General features: G+C 41.7%; 3 protein-coding genes across 27 annotated transcripts in view; all 3 read right to left on the bottom strand.

The window, feature by feature from the left end:
• LOC144083467 (collagen alpha-1(XVIII) chain-like) overlaps positions 1 to 927 on the bottom strand; it is a 28,861-nt gene extending 27,934 nt beyond the window's left edge. The window contains exons 1-2 of one of the 2 annotated variants that reach the window (XM_077611385.1): positions 850 to 927; positions 534 to 753 (exon numbers count right to left, since the gene is read on the bottom strand). In XM_077611385.1, the coding sequence (XP_077467511.1) occupies positions 534 to 636 (103 nt within the window). In that variant the 5' untranslated portion in view covers positions 637 to 753; positions 850 to 927. Of the gene's footprint in view, positions 1 to 533; positions 794 to 849 lie in introns of those variants that run through there. The other variant, XM_077611375.1, reaches the window with a different exon arrangement.
• Positions 928 to 4,325: 3,398 nt separating this feature from the next.
• abi2b (abl-interactor 2b) lies at positions 4,326 to 15,830 on the bottom strand. Of its 22 annotated transcripts, none has more exons than XM_077595784.1 (12): positions 15,627 to 15,830; positions 12,675 to 12,842; positions 11,745 to 11,921; positions 11,229 to 11,246; positions 10,833 to 10,939; positions 9,266 to 9,412; positions 8,572 to 8,696; positions 8,178 to 8,378; positions 7,659 to 7,823; positions 7,060 to 7,143; positions 6,047 to 6,232; positions 4,326 to 4,529 (listed from the first exon to the last, which is right to left on the bottom strand). In XM_077595784.1, exons 1-12 carry the CDS (start codon positions 15,741 to 15,743, stop codon positions 4,354 to 4,356), a joined length of 1,671 nt encoding a protein of 556 aa, XP_077451910.1. In that variant the 5' UTR covers positions 15,744 to 15,830; the 3' UTR covers positions 4,326 to 4,353. The 22 variants fall into 22 exon arrangements, with proteins under 22 accessions (XP_077451910.1, XP_077451918.1, XP_077452029.1 ...); XM_077595792.1 differs by having other exon boundaries at positions 8,572 to 8,693; XM_077595903.1 differs by lacking the exon at positions 15,627 to 15,830 and adding an exon at positions 13,767 to 14,078.
• A 232-nt stretch (positions 15,831 to 16,062) lies between these two features.
• On the bottom strand, positions 16,063 to 21,800 carry cyp20a1 (cytochrome P450, family 20, subfamily A, polypeptide 1). 3 transcript variants are annotated; one of them, XM_077587171.1, is made up of 13 exons: positions 21,653 to 21,800; positions 20,245 to 20,294; positions 19,968 to 20,134; positions 19,744 to 19,889; positions 19,490 to 19,657; positions 19,309 to 19,387; positions 17,852 to 17,964; positions 17,708 to 17,762; positions 17,508 to 17,628; positions 17,310 to 17,421; positions 17,172 to 17,236; positions 16,937 to 17,026; positions 16,063 to 16,863 (listed from the first exon to the last, which is right to left on the bottom strand). In XM_077587171.1, the coding sequence occupies exons 1-13, from the start codon at positions 21,722 to 21,724 to the stop codon at positions 16,707 to 16,709; spliced, it is 1,395 nt and encodes a 464-aa protein (XP_077443297.1). In that variant the 5' UTR covers positions 21,725 to 21,800; the 3' UTR covers positions 16,063 to 16,706. The 3 variants fall into 3 exon arrangements, with proteins under 3 accessions (XP_077443297.1, XP_077443376.1, XP_077443453.1); XM_077587250.1 differs by having other exon boundaries at positions 20,245 to 21,078; positions 21,653 to 21,796; XM_077587327.1 differs by lacking the exons at positions 20,245 to 20,294; positions 21,653 to 21,800 and having other exon boundaries at positions 19,964 to 20,091.
• Between the last annotated feature and the right edge of the window lie 268 nt (positions 21,801 to 22,068).

Genomic DNA, 22,068 nt, shown 5'->3' with positions numbered 1-22,068 from the left:
ACCTGCACATCCCCTTTTGGACCTTCCAGCTGTATCGGATCTATACTGAAATCCTAAGTGATGATGCACAGAACATCTGGAACCAGAACACTCTTGTGCGTGCACGCGCACATTTACGCAGGTACCAAAGAATTGCAGATGGACAAGAGGATGTTGAATGGGTTGCATTTGAGTAGAACAAGATGTGGTGGAAATAAAGGAAAGGGGATTCTTGGAGTTATTCATAAGTATAATACACATAAATAAACTCTATAAACCTGTGTATATAAATACTACATTATGGACAAATGATGAGCCAGATAAAGGTTTGCCTCAAAGAGTCATCCTCTTACAATATGCAGACAATTTATGAAAAACTAATCTTGGTATGCCAAATCTAACAAATTCTATATATTAACTCATTTTATTCCAAGGCTTTCGTTGGGTGAAAACGATAGTCATTCGAATGAGGATCAATGAGATTACACTTGAATTAGACTACTGAAATAAATGGGTGAAAATATTATAACATGGAATATGGGGGAACGTTTTACCTGTGGACTGGGTGTGTATCCTCTGGAGCCCCAACAGCAGGATGATGATGATGCTGCTGCTGAAGCAGGTCTGCGGGGTCAACCACCTGTTGGGTCCACACATCCTGGCAGTCACTTCAATTTCAGGTTTGTTCTTCCCTCAGAGAGAATAAAGAGGATTTCCTGTCAGAAACCAGCAGGCGTACGCCTGGTCATTCCCGGCAGGATGGTTGAGCAGCTTCTGGAGAGAAATAAATCACAGACAGGACAGTTTCTCCCAATCCAACAACTACGGATGAAGGAAGAGCTTTTGCGTCAAGCTAGAATTTGAGATTACTTCCTTTGTGGAGTTTTCAAAGTAAACGTTCAATCGCTGCCGGCAGTCGCTGTCGCATGTGCATCTCCATGGAATGTGGATGTTCCTTTAGTAAAGTGGGCGGATCATAAGCATCATGTTTCCCCTTCAATAGTGCACTACTCAATGCTGGACCTAAAATTCACAATTGCCCTTAGAGGTGAACTTTATTTGAACTTTGACTTTTGAATGGATTCTGCAGCTGGTGAATAATTGAGTAAAATATCATCAACTCATTCACTTAAATAGTGGAGAAAAAGGATGATGAATACAGTTCCTGGTTCTTTTGTTTCCTTGGTCCAAATCAAATTCACCACATTCATGCCAACTAAATCTCATGTGAGCCAGACCAGTTTGTTTTTAATCCCAGAAAAGTAAATTTACTGGTTGCAATGGGTGGTGCCAGATGTCCAATCCATTTTGACTGGCAAGGGCGAATGAACGAACATTCATTTGCCCCTACAGTCAAAATGTATTGGACGTCTAGCACCGCCAATGGCATTGAAATATGCCACAGCCAGTTTAAGTGAATTGAATGGACATCTATCATTGTCAATGGCAGGTAATTAGTTAATTTTGTATTACTTTGCCATTTTAGGGTACTTGCAGGTCACTTTCTGTAAATGTGGGATCATTTCTATTGATTGTGGGTGAATTGTGCTAAGCTTATTGGTCACTTTCTGCTTATTTGGGGGGAATTTTAAGGTTCTTTGTTAACTCATTGGCTGCCATTGGCACAGTCATTTTGACCGCAGGGGGGCGAAAGAACGACTGTGAGCGCGGATACGAAATTGAGCAATATGCAGTAGTGCATGCACTCGAACCAACAACTAAATTCTGGTTTTACGGCACCCGTGTTGAAAAAAAAATACATGCATTGGATACTGTATGTACAGTATAAATGAGCTACAAAATGCCTGCCAGGCAAAAAAATCCTGCAGGACCGATCGGGTGCCCTAGTGAGCCTTTTCGAGTTTGTGGGCAGTATGGTTGACACTACTGGTATAAAGCAATTTAGGTTCGACTCTTTAGCTTTTTAGGAAATAATAGTATACACTGTGAAAAATCAGGCAACATCATCGACCTGTGACATTACAGTGCAAACTTCAGAAACGACCCCGACAATCCATCATTGTCACTGGGCAGATGCCATAAAATAACTGGACATGGAATAAACACCCATCGAAAAGTGTCACAGTGGGATAATCAACATGCTTCTTACAAAATCCAATTCACAAAAAAAGGCTACACATCCGTCATACAGCTCAGGAAACAAATATATGAGTTTTCCTATGCTTGACTGTGTTCACTGTTCAGACATGTCTTCCTCTCTAGCACCTGTCTGAAGTGTCAAAGAAAGGCGGCATTCTTTCCAGAAAGCAACGCTCATATGAAAGGCAAATTGAGAAAACAAATTCTGACGTCTGCCAGACGAGATCAAAGTATATTTAATGTGCCGAAGCGGGAAATGGGAATGAATCAAATGAATTTGAAACAGTGCAAATAAAGACGCGATATCACGTCTCTTTTTAATTGCATGCCAGGTAGAAGGCAGATGACGGTCAGACCTGCAGATTGTCAGGACACGTCCTCTGCAAGTGCTAAGCAACAAACACAACGTAAGACAAATCCCCCTTTAAGTCTTCCTGTCTCCACACGTTAAGACCACTTTTCACTGCTGTCGTTTTCCACCTCGGGGCCTCGACACTAAAGTTACATTTAAATCTCACTCCGCTCACATAGCTGCCAGAATGGTTTGCCGGCGCCATCCCCAAATACATTCTGCTTACATTAGTTCTGTCTGAACACGACAGAGGTATTTGAAAGCTTTGGCATAAATGGAGACAATGAAGAAAAGTGCAATTGAATCCGTATATCTTTATTGTCTTTGTTCTCTGGATTTTACAAATATGAGACTTGCGAAATCAACTTCAAAAGTGCAACACAATGGCATCATGGACTGATATTGAACTGCTCGTCATGTTGCCAAGCATCCCCCAGACCTCAAGCCCGATTTTTTCTCCCCATGGGAAGCTGGTTTCTTTGGATGAGTGGGTCACAACTGCTTCTTTTTCCAAAGACTGCTCTCGCCATTTGGTTTTGGGGGAAAGCACAGATAATAATGGCATGCAAGACTCACATACAGACTCACTGGAATATTTTTCATTTTTAATATAGAAAATAAAGTTTCTGGCTTAAGTACTGAGGACAGGCTAGTACCGACAATGCCAAGCCCCTTTACCTCAGTGGCTGCAATTGACGGCGACGAGCATTTAACTCATTCGAATTGGGAGTTTAGCTGGGAAGGACATCAAGTACGTCAATTGCCGTCAATGACATTGTATGAGTTAAGATGGTACACTCTTAAAACTGCTCACAACAGATGTGACGGTTAAAACCATTTTAACAACAGCTGTCATATCATACTCAATAAATCTTGTCACTTTTATATTAGTTCTTCTACATCAATTCACTACAAATGCATGTTCTTTTGGTTAAAACAACTTGGAAAACGTGGAGAGAAAAAAAAAAACAAGATCATTCCACTGACTTCAACACACATCTCAGTATGGCACAAGTATCTTCGAAATCACCTATGTAAAAGCGTCACCAATAGAGGGGAGGAAAAAGACTCACACCTGACCATACCTAAAAAATATTAAGACATAAATCATCAGAATAGAACCATTGTATCCTTCAAGAAACATGCCACTATGCAAATCCTTTTCAACCAGTAAAACAAAAGAAAAATCATCCCCACCACTTAAGAACACTGCAACTGAGCCGGAGGCCAACCTTGCCACACGAGCTAATAAACTTCTCCACTCTGCGCAAATGATCGTTGTGCAACCGAGTTTGACTCCTCGCAACTTTGGAGGGTCGCTGACCATCCGTTAGCGTAAACGTAGTGAGATATACACTTTTTCTACCTTCTATACTGTGTGTCACATTAAGACACTGGATGTGCTTGTCTTCACTGTTGGTGCTCAACCCAACCAGCTCACTACTCACATTAAAACAATTGCTGCACATTTTTGTGGTTGTCCAAAGAGACAAGAGTTGTTCTCAATGTCTCTGGCCTTGCCAAGGTTTTCTCTCCTCGAAACCAAAGCTGCGAGATGAAAACCTTCCTTCTGATTGCCCCGCACACAAGAAAAACCCACAACAGACCCCAAATATTGTACTCTTAAAATGAGGGCAATTTGGCTGTACACATTTTTAGAAAATGCCTGATGGTAAAACGCAAACTCCCCAATTAAAAAATTAGCTCAAAAGAAACTGTTCAAAGTAGTGGTAGTTTTGTTAAGGTGGACAGGATGACTGGACATCGTCTCTTCTTTCAATCCCATTCCAGAGATGATCATGCTCTGTATGTTCAAAGTCTGTGAACTTTAACCCTTGAATCCCCTCATTCCCATGGGCTGCCTCGTTACCCATAGGATGGGAGGGGGGGGGGGGGGGGGGGGGGTGGCCGGGGGGTGTTTTTCAATCAGCGTAGTGCATGATGGATTCGACGTAGTTGCCCGGGAAGAGGCCTGTGGTTCCGTTCATCACACCCTCGTACCAGCCGTCATCGTTCTTCTTTATCACATAGATGATGGCGCCCTCCTGGAAGGACAGCTCGTCTTCTTTGTCCCGACTGTAGTCGTAGATGGCCACCACTGGGGGGAGGGGGGACAGTCCAGAGAGGAGAGTCAGCTGTTATTTAAACATTTATACAGACACATTTCGTTCACTGGATCCACTGTCCACACTGGAAGTCCAACCTATTCAGACTGGTGGGAGCAGTCCTAGTCAAAATGGATTGGGCGTCTAGCGCCGTCAACAGCACTGAAACAAGAGTATTCACAGGCCATCCTCGCAGTATGAATGAATGGGACATCTAACTCAATGTGAAATTTCAAAAATGAATAAACTTTAGACTCTTAATATCGGCCATAACCAGAGGGAATTTTGTTTTATTTAAGGCCAACTAAAACCGGGAGCGCTGAGCACTGAGAAAAGTGTGCCGCGTGAAGCATGCAGTAAATGAATACATCAGTTTTGCAATGCCTTTGTCGTACGAACTGTTCCTGTCAGCAAGCCCTCAGACTTAAAGAATTCCAGTTAAGAAAATGGAAAAGCAAATTTGACTTAATAGGCGGTGATCCCCTCTGGTGGCCATCCAAAAGAATAACATTCCTTTATTCCCCAGCTAGCTGCCAAATTTGTACCGTTACTGAGAATGTATTTTTTTTAAAATTGAATATTTTACAACCTGGGTCTTATGCAAACAGGCTGAACTTTGAAAACTTCTAATAAAACAAGTTGCACTCAGTGGCAGCTTGTCAGGGCGCTGCTTTGACCAAAAGGCAAAACAAGCTGACAGGTCAATTTAATTTAAAAAAAAGCCTTGAAAGATAGATGGTGTCAAAGTTACCATATAGTTACTACAAACTATCTATTTTTGTCCAACCAGTATGCCAGGGAGAACAGTGAACAATTACCATATTTTCCTCACATAAGCCACTCCATGTATAAGACGCACCCTTAAAATTGCCTTAAAATTGTTGAATTTGACAATTTCTCGGATATAAGCTGCCATCTGATTCACACTTTTCACCTCCATATTCATGGTTTCAATAGAGAGTACAAATGTGTTACTTTGAAGGGGAAAATCTTAAGAAAAATCATCGCACGTGGTATTGCTGAGATACTGTATGAATCAAAAGCAAATTATTAAGGTCAATATCATAAGGAAGTTAGTAATTTATCCAGTAATGGTTGTTTTGTTACTGCAAACCAGAAAATAACCAACAAATAGTAAACGTTAATTTGCCAACATCAACTGGTAAAACGGTATAGCAACGCTGTAGGTCTTGAGCGCATATACGCCGTACCATTGATTCAGTCATCATTTTTTTTAGTTACAAATGCGGATTATATGCGAGAAAATACGGTAAATGTTCTTCCATTAGATGTCAGAAGCAGCCTGCTGCCTTTAACGCAAAGTTATAGCTTAGTGTACATATCGGATTTATATCAAGATTTTTCAGTAGTCAATTTGAGAGTAAATCAAGACAATATTATATTTTTATGTTTTGGGGGGCGTTATTTAAATGTTTAACTTGGCTTAAGTAAAGTGACTCACTAAAAGTTATGTAGCGCTGATCAATGAACCTATGGAGTAAAAGCTGACCTTTCTCTAGGTAGGTGCGCGGTGCCCAAGGAGGGTCCTCCTCCGCATACGGGTCGCTATACTCCACCACTGCGGACTCCTCTTCTTCCTCATCATCCTCGTAGTCCTCTGGTGGTGGAGGAGGAGGTGTCGGGTCCTCAAACACAGGCTCATCGGCAAGGGGTGGCGGTGGCGGCACATCTGAGACTAGTTTGAGAAGGGGATCAAATGACAACACATTGCCATCAGCACACTACAGTAGCAAAGTATTGTTCAGAGTAAATACGAGGAGTTGCTATTCTCATGCATTTGGGGAAAAGATGATGGCATGCTGTTTTGTCACCCACCCGGTGGAAGGCATGCATGAAACAAAAAGGTATACTAGCATTCCTAAGATAAATAGCGCAGCGACATACTAGCATTCCTAAGATAAATAGCGCAGCGACAAACATGCTTTTAAGGCATTTTTTAAACATGAAACACTGCTTAATTGTGAGTGGGATTCTCTTCAGCCCATTGGAAATTGTATCAGTCAGGAAAAGACCAAAAACAATGTGATCGAGTAACTGAATATCACAGTTGTGCTGTAATAATATAAAATAAAGAGCAACATCCATCTCACATGCCTTGGACATATAAGTCTCAGCAACATAAAGCCCATCAACTAATACTTTTAACATTATTCAGAGGAAAAACCTCAAAATATAAAAATTACTCAGATATGTGGCTTTAAAAACCTACAGGCACTGTTGGTAATAAATATGAACTATTGTACTCAAACTTGGTAAGGCTATAGTTGACTGAAGAATCTAAACATGACTTTTTTAAAATAAACGTTGGCACTTAAGACCACCCGCTGAGGGGTGGCCTCTAAAATAGCTTTTAATAAATCAACAGACTGGTTGATGAAGAAAAAAAAAGTGGGCTTTTAGTCAAAACCCCTTCCACAAAATTTCCCCAAACTAGTGGCTTTGACACAATGACAAATGAGAGTCAAGATGGAGCTCATGCAAATCGCCACTAGAACCACTTACTGGTTTCCTGAACTCGGGCCACAAAGCCCATCAGGGGCAGTTGAGGGGTGATCTGCATGGAGGGGGGAGGGGGCGCAAGTGGGCCTGCAATTGAGTATTGAAAGATAGAAAAGGAGGGGGACGGAGCCAAAATACTTTGAGGTCATTTCAACGTACTGCATTTTTTCCTTTTAAAATAATAGATGAGAGCTGTTTGTAGTGTTCCCCACATTTACAATTTCCACAGTCATATAGGGGCAGATTTAATTTCATATAAATAAAACCCATCTTATTGTTTGGTGCCCTGTATAATAGAAATATGGATTTGAACACAATCTTTTAGAGTTTAGACCATGGGTGTCCAAAGCGGTCCTCTAGGGCCACGGTGGGTGCAGGTTTTCTTTCCAACCGATGACGAGGACACATTCACCAATGTGTTGTCTTAAAAGTGTAATCAGTTGATTGCAGTCAGGTACTACTTGTTTCAAAGGAAACCTCGGGGATTAAACTGACCGTGAAGGATAAATTGGAACAAAAACCTGCACCCACTGTGGCCGCTCGTGGAATAGTTTTATTAGACATCCAATAAAGCATGTTAACAAATGAACTATTGTTTTTACCTTGATTTTGGACAAAGTGGGGTCCACCGTTGAGCTGGTTTTGATTAGGTACCGTGTTAGGTTGACCAGTGACAGATGAGGGCCGGCGGTACGGCAGTGAGCCTCCCACGTGGGTGTTCTGGGGATTCTGCGCTGGGCGGTTCATGCTGTAGAACTGAGGCGCACCTGTTGGGAAGTGCATATTCAGACCGTGTTTTGTCTTGAGGGCTTTGGAGGAAAGAAAAAGCTCAACTTTGCAATAATCACACAACACAATAAAAGTGCTGGCACAACCAAAGAAAGGCTGAATTTGCATGCGCAATACATCACCATGACAACAGAGTTTTTGTGAAGGTTGAAAACATGTAGCGGAACCATGGAGGCATCATTGCCCAGGCATGCAGTTCCAACACATGTGCTCTACCGAGCTTCTACAATTAATTTTCCTTAATGATGTGAATTTTACAGCTTGACCAGGCTGCATATGGAGGAGATGATGGGTGGGAGGTAGGGGCTCTTTCCACACGGGGTTCAACTCACCTTGTACGGAGTTTCCATAAGCAGTGGCTCCTGTGCCAGCGGGGGCTGTGGAGGTGGGGAGCTGGGGAGGGGGTGGGGGTACATGCGGGATCTCGATAGATAGGTTTGAGGCTTGAGGGGGGCCATCAAGGACAGGGGCTATGTGACCAGGGGTGGTGGCAGTGTTGGGTGTAGGTTTAGTCGCATTGGATTGGACAGGGACTGGGAGAGGGGTGTAGGTTACAAAAAAATTCAGAGGAAGGGAGAAGACAAGAAAAGAAGGGTGAGGGATAGAGGATTGTTCTACAATACTCAGGAATCATTCATTCTCATCAGTCATTTGGTCTATAGACTGCAGAAGCCTGTCACTGAGCAGTTTAGTTGATTGTTAGGAGCAGAAATTCAAAGGACATACCTGGGAAGGCTGTCGGCGGTGCTGGTGTAGGCACGGCGATGGGCACACCCACACTGCCGCTGCCGCTGTTCTCCCGGCTGCTGCTGCGACTACTGCTGGGGTGGCTGCCTCCACTGCTCCCGCTGCTGGTGGTGGGTCAGCAAAGACATCAGGACATGGACAACGCTCGCCATCACACCCGCCTCCTTCCCAAATTCAACTTGTCACTATGCTTGGGGCTTTTACTACAGCACAAAGCATCACGGAGAAGCACACTCCGGTGATGTCGTGGATATCGAAAGCAGCCTAACAATGACACGTGGCAATGTGAGCACACAAAAGACAAGAAATGACGCACGGCTATAGCAGAAAGCAGAGTTGCAGTGAGATGAGGATGGGTGAGGCTCAAAAGATTCAAAACCTTTTTCACGCAATACACATTTTCGGTCATCAATCAGCCTCGCTAAAGGTTTTGTCTTTAGAAGGACATCGTGTCTTGATATTGTTTAAATTTCTGTACAGATTATGCCAGTCTGGGTATTCGCCATGTGACAAATACTTGGGAAACGAGGGTTAAAACAGGACTCCAAAGAAGGACTTATCAGTGGTGGGTCGGGTTGGTGTACAAGACGGGAGGACTAAAGGCCTGGGGGCTAGCGCAACAGGGGTAGTTTGGACACGGTAGTGAGGCATGCTGGGAAGGGGGAGGGGGTACCTGTACGTGCGGTTCCTCTGATTAACAGATGCATTGCGTGCTGGGCTCTGCAGGGGGTGCGCCATGTTGCGCGTCGGGCTCGAGACGTAGTCGTTAGGGACAACGGGAGGACGCACCGGCTCGAGCGTCCTATATGGGGAGTGTCGCCTGTGAGAGGGTCAGGAGTTGGGTGGGGTGGAGGGACATCCACAGAGAATTGTGGGACAGGGGAAGGGGGAAAGTGGGGAAACAAACAAGTGCAAACTTAAAGAAAACGGGGAATGACAGATGGAAAACATTAGGGCTGGCTGGGGAGAATCCGCAGATAGCAACAGCTGTGCAGAACGAAAGCAGCACTCGGCTGCCTGAAACAGATTGCGTCGAATGCTTTCAAATCTCTCGATACATATGCAGCTATCCCAGGATAAAAAATAAAAGTGACTCTGTATTTTAAGTGACACCTTAAATTCTTCGAAAGGAGAGGTGGCTGCTTAAGTGTGAAGATGCTGCCATGGCAATATGTTGCTATGAGGAATATGGACAGCCAGAAGTGGGTAAGCTGATCACAAACATAACTAAGGGAAATCAAAAAAAATATCCAAATGTCAGTCTTGAACCCTTTAGAGTGGAAGGCATGCCTTTTGAAGATGAAAAAAATACATTAAATATATATAAACTGTATCTCCAAGAAGGCGTGTAATGCAATATGTAATGTTAATACTTGGACCTACACACATGCCCCAAAATGTGGATGCCAGGGATCAATTATAATTCTATTATTGTTTTACAGTTAATCATGATTGTATTTTTATACTTCATGAATAACTACACTAATACATGTTAAAACCTGAAAAAAAATTGAAATACACTGTTTACGCCTCCCAATAATCTAATATTATTATTTTTTCAATCAACATCCGGGTCATTGAAACGCAGGACTGGCTACGAATGATAGCTGTCACCCCTCCCAGTCAAAACAGATTAGACGTCTGGTGTTGTCAAAGGCAGTCAATGAGTTAAGTGACGGCCCTATAAAGGGTTAACCCAAGACTGCAGAGTAGAATCCATCATGGAAGTGTAGCTGGCATGCTTTTTGCAGACATAAGCACAAAGAGAAACATCACTGAGCAGATGGGACAGAGCCACTCACAATATCCAGCAGACAATTCCTAAGAACAGCCACACACAGACACATTGATTTGAATAGCGCCTGAGACTCAGGACTGTCCCCAAAGTGACAAAAACAGAGAATATTTCAGATGCAAGATCAGACACCACGCCAGGATTAGAGACACATTCAACAGTTTGACAGAAAACATGTTTAAAAAAGTAATTTAAAAAAACAAAGCTGCCGATTTTTAAAATTTTACTTGCAAAATGCAAAATACGTGTGGAAACGTATGCCCACAACTACACTTTAAAATTTCTTGTTTTGATTCTTTTATCTAGAGTCATAAAGCGACCGGGCAGAATGTCACCTTCCTGTCATCTGTGTTGAAATCAACTTTGACGGCCAAGACAAGGGAGCAGAAACATGATCACAAATACAAAACATGTTTATCACTGCACACTGAGAAGGTTTACGCACCCAAGGGTCCCTTTCCCGCTCATAGGTGGGCTGGGCGGCTTCTGTGTTGGGGGGTTTGTGCGAGGCAGTCCACCTCCACCACCAACTTTCATGCTCTGAGCACTTGCCTACACAAACAGACGAGTGTTAGGAAAGGTTTCATATTTGCGTGCGTGTTTTTTTTAAATACAATTTGTTTTAAAAAGGAGTCGTTAGACATTTTGAATCTGTTTGAAACCCGAAATGATTAATTCAGATTTATGACTGCTGAAATCCATCTTAAAGACTGGTCATCTCAAAATATCAAACTACTCCTTGATAACAACCACAGCAACAACCACAAAAACACCAACACAAATCAGCATTCCAAAATTGAACATTCTTTCTTCTTTGTGGGGCTGGTTTTGAAAATCTTACCTTAAACCTTTGCAACCACTACAGTTGATTACAAAGATTAAATAAGGCGAGCAGAGAGAGAAACAAAGAGAAAGAAATCATCAAATTAGTGCGCAATAGAAATGAGGAAATTCACAGCCCCAATGTGATTTCTTTTGTTTTCTTTTATAAATGTTGTCAAAAGCTTTTGAAATTCCCGTTTAAAAATCAAGGATGCTAATATGAAGAGAGAAATACAATACAAGAGAGAAATACATTCTGTGCACCATTTTACAGTTAATAAAGACCAACTATGATGAAAATGGGTACCATTGTCACACAATAGATAGATTGGGTTAAATAAATATGGTCGTTTAACCGTGATCAAATTTAAGCATTGTGTCGATTACAAGAAACTACACTTTTTTGAAAATGAGTAAGAAGTCACTCAAGACAAGTCCATAGCAAGGCACAGCAGAAACTTTTTATTAGACACATGCATTTCCAATGTATGTTTGAAATGTAAAAGGATGTTTTCATTTTCTTTTTTAAATTTACCTTGACTCCATGGCCCATGTCATCTAGTATGCTGTAGTCAACAGGCTTGCGGACATAGCGCACTGGCCTCTCAGGATTAGCTGGAGCGATGATCTTGTGTGTGCGAGACGTGTTCTTGTTGGTCGTGAGGATGCCAATCTCTCGCCTGGCCACCTTCTCTTTGTGGATGTCCACCGTCTGAGTAAAGGAATGCGTTTTCTTACGTGGTTATAATCGTAAATGACCGTGTTCTGAAAGTGCACTCAATTCAACGTATGCACATAGAACTGAACTATCACTTTCTTTTGTGTTGAGATTCAACCCGAAAGTTTTCTTTCAGGAAACGTTGAGACTATGCAGAGCAAACATTTGACCGGTAAGGTCCTACATTTTGATATCAAAGAAATTTCTATTTAAATATTTTTGGTCATTTGCTGAAAAACTAGTAATCTGTATGCCGTTTTATTACCAATTTGACCGTTTTGATTTAAAGAAGATTGCTATAGTGTGCTATAACAAAGCTGCTTTGAACGGGCTAGCGCTGAAAACGGTTATCCCTGAGTATATCAGATCTGTTTATTTTTAAGAGGACTTGGTCCACTTAAAGCTTAGAAGGCAAGGTAAAGAGGATGTTATTTTGTCTTTTCTGTATACATATCATACCTGTCAACCTCTGCCGATAACTGCCCTTATAAATGATTATGATTCCCCTTACAAACCCCCCAAAAACCTTACAAACACCGTACGACTCGTACGGTGTTTGTAAGGTTTTTTGGGGGGTTGTAAGGGGAATCATAATCATTTATAAGGGCAGTTATCGGCAGAGGTTGACAGGTATGATATATTGACCTTTTTTTTTTTTTTCTTTTTTAAGTTAGGTGATTTCTTTGAGGCGTGGCCTGGTCCCTTTTCAGTATGCAAATATCTGCACATCAGCAGTCCATAGCCTACCTGAGAAATGTGGTTGATGGAAGACTCCATGCGGCGTAGCTGGGAAGCCTGGATATCCAGCATCTGCAGGACATTGTTGGCCAGCGTGTTGATCAGGTAGGCCACGCTGGCCAGGGACTGAGTGGTGTAGTTCTTGGTCTCCTCCAGCGCTCTCTGCTTATCTGGAGACTGTAGAAAGCAGTGTGATTTTTTAAAATTATTGTCCATATAGAGTGGTACCTTGACATACGAGCATTTTGGGATCCGAGTAAAATTTCAAGCAAATAATTATCTATAGATACGAGAAAAATTTTGAGATGCGAGAAAGCCAGGTGGCCAAGACATGAGAGGCTGTTTATCATTGTAGCGCACTGTCTTTTTTGCCACATCTCTTTCGTGTATAACAGATATCTACGAGCACTGGGCGGAGCGTTGCATTTTTTCAGTTTTTTTTCCCCGTCACTCAGTGCGAATGGTGGAGCGATCGCTGTTACGAGGAGTAGTATATATTACTTCTCGTTGGCAAGTGGTCGTGCGTTATCCTATTGTGAGGACATTCATGTGCATCATTTTTGGAATATTTTGAAGGGAATACAAAAGCAAACAGCCTATCGATAGTAAAAGTCAGGTTGGAGGCGGGGCAAACAGAGCCAACCCAGCCGGGAGAAGAATGGTATAAAAATGTAAAACTAAATTAGAATTACGTTTAGTGTAATGTTAGATTAAACTTATTTTAGAATGTGTCTGCATCGTAATCCAAGCGTCCCCCTCCGCCCCCTTCTTTCTGTCCGTCTCTCTCTTTCCCCCTTCGAAATCCGTATAATTTTAGTACTATTTAACACATTTTAGTAATATTAAACCACTAATTATGTTACTTTGTTAATAGATGGCGAATTGGAAGAAATAAAACATTTTTTCCAATCCAACATCCTGTTTTGGATGTTTTTTCAGAGGGTTGGAACGTATCTCGAGGTACCACTGCACAACAGTACTGATAAAGACCTCTAAGTAACCGTTAAATTGCAAATTTGAACTGCTTTATTTGCAATCATCAGGGTCAAAGCTGAGCAGTGGAATTCAGGTTAGAAGTACAAAATAACAAACTGGCCTTACTTTTAGCAAACCACTGGGCACTCGCGAATAAATCCTTCACCACCAACAACAATTAAGAGCTTGTGTTTTTGGAATGTGGGAAGAGGTCAGACTCAATGGAGACATAATGGGGAGAACATAACACAAAGAATGAGTTTGAAAGCCCAAACTGTAAGAGAGACACATTCAACCCACAATAGCGACATGCTACCACGCATGATCTTCTAACTCAAGGGTGTCAGAGTCGGGTTGGTTCGCGGGCCGCTTTAACGTCAACTTGATATCACGTGGGCCGGACCATTTTAAACATAATATTTAGATTTTTTTTTTTAATAAATTGATTAAAAGGACTGGATTAAAAGCCCTGAATATTCAGTTTTTTATAGATCTAAAACAATGTATATTTTAGCTTTTTAAAAATATATTTTTAGATTTTACAAAATGATTTTTGAACTAAAAACACAGAAAAAATGGATTAAAAAATGACAAGTATTGATTTAAAAGGGGGAAAATCAGGAAATTTTATATAAATATATACTCTTCATTTTAATTTGATCCTAAAACAGAAAGTCGGCACTCATGATTTACTTTCCCGGGCCACACAAAATGATGCGGCGGGCCAGATTTGGCCCCCAGGCCGCCACTTTGACACATGTTCTAACCACTGATACTTATTTGCCAGAGTTTACCCCAGATTACTTCAGGGGAGCGGTGTGGTATAACCTCACCAGCCAGTCGCAAGCATGAGCTTGATTGTACTTTTTTAGGTTTATCTCTCACTTAGTTCTAGCAACAGTGGCATGTAAACTAGATGACAGTGCTCAATTCATTTCCAGAGGCAAATGGTTTGCCCCAGTGTTTCCACTCTAGATGCTGAAACAAAGGCCAGCTGTCAAGTTCAGAGCGACAAAAGGAAAACACTGCCAACAGCCGTAACGCAACTGTGATTGTCAATGCGTTGGCGTCACATCAGAATGAAACAAGACTTGTCATTGAAGGGAAGTAGTCAAGAAGGAAGTGATTCTCGTGAAGGAATAAACTGAGGAAGTGTAAATGATGACATTAACCGTTTACTCAAGGATAAACCAAAAGTGTGAAAAAGGTTGGAAGAAAAATCTGAGTGAAACCAGTCAGACTTGTTCTTCCAGAATGGAAAGAAGACAAATCAAAGCGTTTCCGCTCTAACAGTGCACTAGCAACCACTCACCACTGAAACGGCACGCCTCTTTTACTATACGATTAATTGTAAAATCGTGCATGTTAGACTACACCTGCCAGACATCAATAACAACAGACGGCGTGAGAGGGTTAAATACCATTTCGAAAAAGAAAAAAACATCCCATGACGCGACATCATATAATAATCGGCATGGATTGAAATGAAAATGTAGAAATGAACGGTTAAAATCCGATGAGTCGCCCTGTTCGTCCACCACGAGATCATGGATCGGACGACTGGTACCGCTATAAAGATGTATGTCGCGCAACCATGATCTGAGATTAATCTGGCTTTACGTCCTAAAACAAAACAATTCGCTGATGAATCGGAGGCCAAACGAATCGATGATCAACACCATCCAAAACGTTTGTGTCTGATGGACAGCTGCGAGCTATCAAGCTACGGCGACCGCCCACAGCCATCGGAAAAGTCACACATACGTGTTTGTTCTGTGGAAATGACAAATATTTCGAGACTTCCTTCATTAATCACAGGTCGGGACATTAGAAAAAAAAACCTGCGAGTTGAAAATTAACGCTCGATGTTGTTGCCTTTCATCTAAGCTTGGCTAACACGCCGCATCCCGTCGAAAAAACTAGCAACAGCTACCGCGAGCTGCGTGCCAAAACCAGGCGAGAAATCCCACACAAAAACACGCTTACCTGGACATAGTTGCTCTCACAATACTCGGCGACTCTTTCCAAATTAGTGAAACTATCCAACAGAGCGCTTCGACCTGCTGGAATTTCTTCTTCCAAAAGCATTTGTAGCTCCGCCATTTTCACATCTTTAGCGAGGCAGCGTGGGCTCACTGGCGCCGCCACGGTTGCGTGCGGTACTGTAGGGATCCCCGGCTGACGGGTGGTGGAAATATCACAGAGCATTGATTGTGATTCTCGGTGGGAAGTATAACACAAAGAGGATGTGTGCTCCCTCTAGCGGCAAATAACAGAATGATAGCCTAACGGTTCACTTAAACTGTATGTACTAAGTACGTAGTAGCATTTGAATTCCGTATCTTGCTTGACCTTTTTATATTATAAAGGACTGCTTAAAAGTCAAAATCTGACAACACACTGAAATAAACAAAACATGGGAAATGGTGCAGAACTATTATTTTATTATTTTGATTTATATGAAACTGTATCAAAATAATCCAAAGTGATGATGCAATGTAAAAACTATTCACTTAAACATACACATTCTTATATATACTTATACATTATGGATTATTTTATTGCGTGTAGCCCTTGACTCATTCAATGCTGTTTAAATTTATAGACATCATATACTAAATTTCAACTAAGACAGAGGCTAGTGATCATGTTTCAATGCATTGATGGTGTGACATTCAAGGGATGGCAGTGATCGGTCATCTCAAACCTTCACAATTATAAAGTTGGTGAAATACATTTCTAAGCAGATGGTTTTACATTTCAAACTGTTGGATTGGACGTCTATATTAAGTGTAGTCACTGAGTTAAAACTTAAAAAAAAAATTAAAGTAGGACTTCAAGGTTACACTTCCATCCTTTGATATTCGAGGCATGTAAATTGGAAATTTGTCACTTTTCTGAAATGGTTGCTTAAAAAAATGTAGGTGACAATTATTTTTCCCGGAGTTTGGGTTGCTTGTCTGGTGTAAACTCCTGAAAATCCGGAGAAGTTGGAGCTCTGGTGTATGGCAAAAAATATGAAATTAAGTTGAACAAAGACATCCAAATTTAAAATTTTTTACAAAATTAATGTGAGCTTCGACTGCTGATGGTGATCCAAGTTTCATCCTTTGGTGCTGAAACCAGTTCTGATCTGACCTCCAGGACTTGACCTTGCAAACGATGAAGCCTCAGCTTCCGTACCAATGTGCTGAGCAGTACAGTAGCTACTGTGTATGCAAATCTAACAGGCAAATAGATTATTTTTAAAAATCAAGTTAACTTGTTTTAATGTGTGCTTGACTGAGGACTGTTACCTTAGCTCCGGACAAGTCTGATTCCCAGAGAAACCAAGCAGACAGAAACAGTTTCTGATCGACTCGTCGTCAAATCGATCCGGGTCAAACCTGAGAGTTTGTCAAAAAGTATTTTCAAAACAGTCCAAACAAAGAATACACAACTGTATAAAAGTCATTTAGCAAAAAATACCTCATTAGCAGCATTATAATAAATATCAGTCATCTAAGTAAGACACAAATGGGAAAAAAATACCTGTTTGCTTCTCTCCAGGTGTTGGAATCTTGCAGCACAACGCCCAAAGCATATATTACAAGGCTCTGAAATATGATAAGATATTACGTTGCATTTTCCCCTCCTGTCTTCTGCGTGGACATAAAGAAACTACCATACCTCTTTGGGAATGACATGCTCATCAACTTTTCCATCCAACTCCTGAAGTCGGGCGGCAATGGGTGTCAACTTTGCAGTCCTTACAGTCTCGTTCAGAACTTGCTGGCAGTATCTGCTCAAGTAAAAAACTGTCAATGTGTCTATCAAATCAAATACTCAAGAAATCAATTGTTACTTTAATATCCACAAAAAGCTGACTTGAGTTTAGGGATCTCGTTCAATGAAATGGGATCTGAGCCCAAAACATCTTCCAGCTCTTGATACAACTTCTCTTGGACTTCTTCTGAGGTTGAAAGGAAGTGGAGAGCCCAAATACACACTGCCAAAGTAGAGTTTTGACATCAATTTGGAAAAATGACTAGTTATTGACATGAAATGCAGTTAGACTTAGTACACACAGTTGGCAGTGATGACACTTCCTGCCAGAGTGAAGACCATACAGTCCTCCATGATCTGATTCAAACAAACAAACAAAAAAAACAGTAAATACACTCCACTAATCCAGTTTGCTTTCATAACAAAGACCTTGCAACAATTCTCACCTGTCGCTCAGTGAGACCGGACTTAAGCAGCGAGTCCACAAACACCGTCTGCGTCTTGTTGGCTTTTCTCTCCCTGGCCACAGACAGCAACACAGTCTCCATCTCAGACAGCGCTGAAAAGAAATGTCATTTTAGACACAATGGCATCAATTAAGTAGAACTCATTCAGTGAACATTCTGTTCGTTTCCTTTTATTATTACAGTCAACTTGACTGAAATGAGCAGCCATTACATGGAAGAGTTTGAGAAACTTTTTGCTTCTTTGGTTGTTGTGACATCTTAGTCATTAGCCTTAGTCCCGGCGGTCCCAGCGGCTCCGGACGCCAGTGCATCGACAGGTGCCCGGCAAAGCTTTGGCGACTCTGGATAACCTCGAGCCGATCGCTGGCCCCCCGTGGCGGTGACGTAACATTCAAATGTCTGCCCTATCAACCTCCAAGAGTACTTTCTGCGCCTACGATGGTGACCACGGGTAACGAGGAATCAAGGTGGGGTGGCCAACTCCGATCCTCGAGAGCCGCTATCCGGTCTGTTTTCCATGTCTCCCTCCACCAACACACCTGAATCAAATCATCAGGATCGGTATCAAGCTTCTGGACGGCTTGCTGATGAGTTGATCATTTGATTCAGGTGTGCTAGAGGAGCGAGATATGGAAAACACACCGGATAGCGGCTCTCGAGGACCAGAGTTTGCCACCCCTGCTCTAAACCCTATGCCGAGGACCCATTGAAGGGCAAGTCTGGTGCCAGCAGCCACGGTAACTCCAGTTCCAATAGCGTTTCTTAAAGTTACTGCAGTTAAAAAGCTCTTAGTTGGATCTCGGGATCGAGCGGACGGTCCGCCAAGGGGCGAGCCACCGTCTGTCCCAGGCCCTGCCTCTCGGCCGCCCCCGGGATGCTCTTAGCTGAATGCCCCGCAGCTTTGGGGGCTCGAGCGTTTACTTTGAAAAAATTAAGAGCGTTCAAAGCAATTGCAAAAGGGTCCTTTTTTTCTCACCTTTAATTCAAAAGGCATCTTCAATTGTGCTTTTTTTGGTGTTTTAAATAAGGGTGCCTCATTTGTTGATGGAGTACCTATTTATACATGCCTTGGTGCATTTTTTTTCCCCAGAGGTGATTATGCTTTAATTAAATAAAACCCCACCGGGCCACAAATACAGTGACTCTCCATCTAGGTTCTAGGCCTTTTGCATTAAAAGTTTTCAACAAACAAGAAACAGTTGCCTTGTGTACCAGGCCTATAATATCATTTATTTTCCCAACTAGTTGTACTGTGGTTTCCCGATTAAGAACTACCATTCATATCTTGTGTATTAAGTTAATTTAAAGTCTTTGAAAGTTTTCCAACTATTAAAATTCACAAACGCAAAACCAATAGAAAACATGACAAAGTCAAACTGTTAATTCATCTCTATGTGGATGAACTTAAGGAGCTTTTGGAGTGCACGGATGCTAACCTGTTGTGTAATGCATCTTCCTGCTGGGGCTTTTCTCCTGGGAGCCATCTAAGTAGCCTTTCCCAATTTCTGACCAGATCTGCGTGGATGAAAAAACAAAAAATAAAAAAAACAAACCTTTGGCTTTACTGAAAAACAATAATTTGTTCTTTTCATGGGTGGTTTAAGATGTATTTCGCACCGCGTCATGGTTCTTGCGGAAGGATATGACTTGAGCATCATCTTTGAAGCGTTCACCAAGGGCAAGTCGGGTGATAGTCTTCATGGAGAGACCCAACAGGTGAGCACATAGTGGTATGTGCTGAGCCTCAGGGAATGATACCCACTTTCCAACCAGCTCCTCGACTAACTAGCAAAACCCAGACAGAGATGGAGGAAAAATTGTAGGACAATGAGGTAGCGCAGATATATTACAGCTTATATCAAAAGCCAAACCTGGAGAACCAATGAAAAGTTGTTCTTTAGAGTGTCATTGATGGCGTTGTCACGTAACCTTTTTCTAATGACAGCCTCGTTAAGCCCACCACTTGTTCCTGACTGGTAACTTAGCAACGATTTCAGCATGGTTTGAAACGAGTCAGCTATGGAAAGCAGATAACTTGTATTGAAAAACAAAATCGAAATGTTTTCTTCTCATGTTTATTGGGTTGCACACCTACTTGTGTGGTTTGGATTGATGTGCTGCCGCAGCTGGTTGACGGAGCCTAGACTTACCACCAGCCGCTGACCAAACCAGAACGATGCCACAGATCCAAACTCCTCATGTAACGCTTCCAAAAATTCATGCATACTGCCTCTGTTGACAATGTCTTGCAAGTTGCCATCTCTGATATGCAACATAAAAAGACACGCACTCATGACACTCTCGTCTTCTGCATGAAGATATTTACAAGGTTAAAATAGCAGAGGGATGACAATAAATTGCAAGGGGCTTACTTTTCATCGGTGGGGTTCAGACCTGGTATGTCTGATGATCTTCTGGATGACTGAAAACGCAATCATCACAAACATTACAATAGACAATTGAAATATTGAACAAAAAAATCCTACACATACGAAATGCCAGAATATGATCATTTTTTTGCCTGAGCTTTAAATCTGCTTTTTTGATGCCCACTTGTTTGTAGTGATCAACTGATAATCGGACGGCCAGATTATCGGAGCCGCTATTTGCTCTAACGTAAATAACTATAGTTGCTCCTTAAATCGAGGGCTTTGATGTTGTTGCAACTGCTAAGCTTGAATTCGCGGCGGGATTTATTGGTAATTAAAACCAACACACAGAGACATACCAGCACTAACACAAATTTAACCTCTTAACCCTCTGTTGCTTTGCCACCATACAAATAAAGATCCCTGAAATTATATACCTAGCAAATTTCATTGTGAAACGTCCACCAATAATGGAGGGGTAGCTATTTTAATTCTGCAATTTAATATTGAAAATAGTCAGCAAAAAATAATTAAAGAAAAAATACTGGTTAGCACGTCGGCCTCAAAGCTCTGAAGTCCTGGATTCAAATCCAGGTCGGTCCACCTGTGTGGAGTTTGCATGTTCATGGGTTTTCTCTGGGAACTCTGCTTTCTTCCCATATTCCAAAAACATGCAAGGTTGGCTGATTGGTCACTCTAAATTGCCCCTAGGTATGGTTGTGAGTGTGCAGGCTTGTCCGTCTCCTTGTGCCCTGCGATCGGCTGGCCACCGATTCAGGGTGTCCCCCGCCTCTGGCTCGGAGTCAACAGGGATAGGCTCCAGCACCCCCCATGACCCTAATGAGGATAAAGCGGTTCAGAAAATGAATGAATGAATATAACATCTGGCTCCAATGATTGATGCTTATGCAACCCTAGATTACACCTGTCAAATTTCATTCTGATTTTTTCTTCAATAACGGTAGCAAATTTAATTTAATCCCAGAAGGCTTCCCACTTCTGGCCAATTTGTCATCTACAAGCAAATGGTAACCCACAGACAACAATTATTCTGTACTGGCTAACGTGAAGCCCGCAATTAATTAATATGTCCTGATCCAAAAGAAGAAATGTGACTAAGAACTAAGTTGAGACGCCCGCTCCGTTTTTAAGTGTGATTGGGGGAAAGGAGAATGAGTCCCAATTAAAAAAAAGATCAAGCACAAGAGACAGAGCCCTTGATCTGTATTGATTTTGTTACGGGATCAATTTCTCCCAAGTGAATGTCGACTGTGCATTTTTACAGATAACGATTGGGCATGAAGCGGATGGATACTACATATGTACTACATACCATGCCATGTAACTACTACATAACAGAACTAGCAGAATACAGCTTCATAACACAGTGATGCTTTTGCTGCTTACTTACCGGATATAAATAGACAATTGCGCCAACCAAAACGACTATAAAGGTCACAGCAAATATAGCAAAATCCAACATGATAATGGACTTCTATAAACTGTACTTTATGTACCAGAACCCACTTGGAAGTGGAACAGACTCCACGTCAACACTGTCGAACTTTCTCTGCGTTCGATTATGAAACGGTTTCATTGTTAGGTCTAACTAATCGATTTCAGAGGGAATCGATATACGAACCTATAAGTCTAACCTTGATGCAGAAACGTATTGCATCTTGAAATAAACAAAAACACGTCATTACTATATAATAAAAGCAATACATTTAAACTAAAGTATGACAACACACCAGTAATAACAATTTAATATGTAACGATTTTAAATTTGTTTTACTCCTTTTCAACTTTTTCTACATTTACTACTGC

The sequence above is a fragment of the Stigmatopora argus genome, chromosome 1 (assembly GCF_051989625.1).
Source record: "Stigmatopora argus isolate UIUO_Sarg chromosome 1, RoL_Sarg_1.0, whole genome shotgun sequence".
In the NCBI taxonomy this organism is placed as follows: Eukaryota; Metazoa; Chordata; class Actinopteri; order Syngnathiformes; family Syngnathidae; genus Stigmatopora; species Stigmatopora argus.
Note: the sequence above shows the minus strand (reverse complement) of the source record. Positions and strands in the feature narration are given on the sequence as shown.

Bases quoted from the DNA above. Each gene is read 5' to 3' on its own strand.
- abi2b (XM_077595784.1), bottom strand. From the start codon at position 15,743: ATGGCGGAGCTACAAATGCTTTTGGAAGAAGAAATTCCAGCAGGTCGA. The intron at 11,922-12,674 runs GTAGGCTATGGA...TCCTTTACTCAG, and splicing joins CCATCAACCACATTTCTCAG to ACGGTGGACATCCACAAAGA. The intron at 8,379-8,571 runs GTATGTCCTTTG...CCCCTCTCCCAG, and splicing joins ACCGCCGACAGCCTTCCCAG to TCCCTGTCCAATCCAATGCG.
- cyp20a1 (XM_077587171.1), bottom strand. From the start codon at position 21,724: ATGTTGGATTTTGCTATATTTGCTGTGACCTTTATAGTCGTTTTGGTT. The intron at 17,965-19,308 runs GTTAGCATCCGT...ATTTCTTTTCAG, and splicing joins GAAGATGCATTACACAACAG to CGCTGTCTGAGATGGAGACT. The intron at 17,237-17,309 runs GTATGGTAGTTT...ATCATATTTCAG, and splicing joins AGCATGTCATTCCCAAAGAG to AGCCTTGTAATATATGCTTT.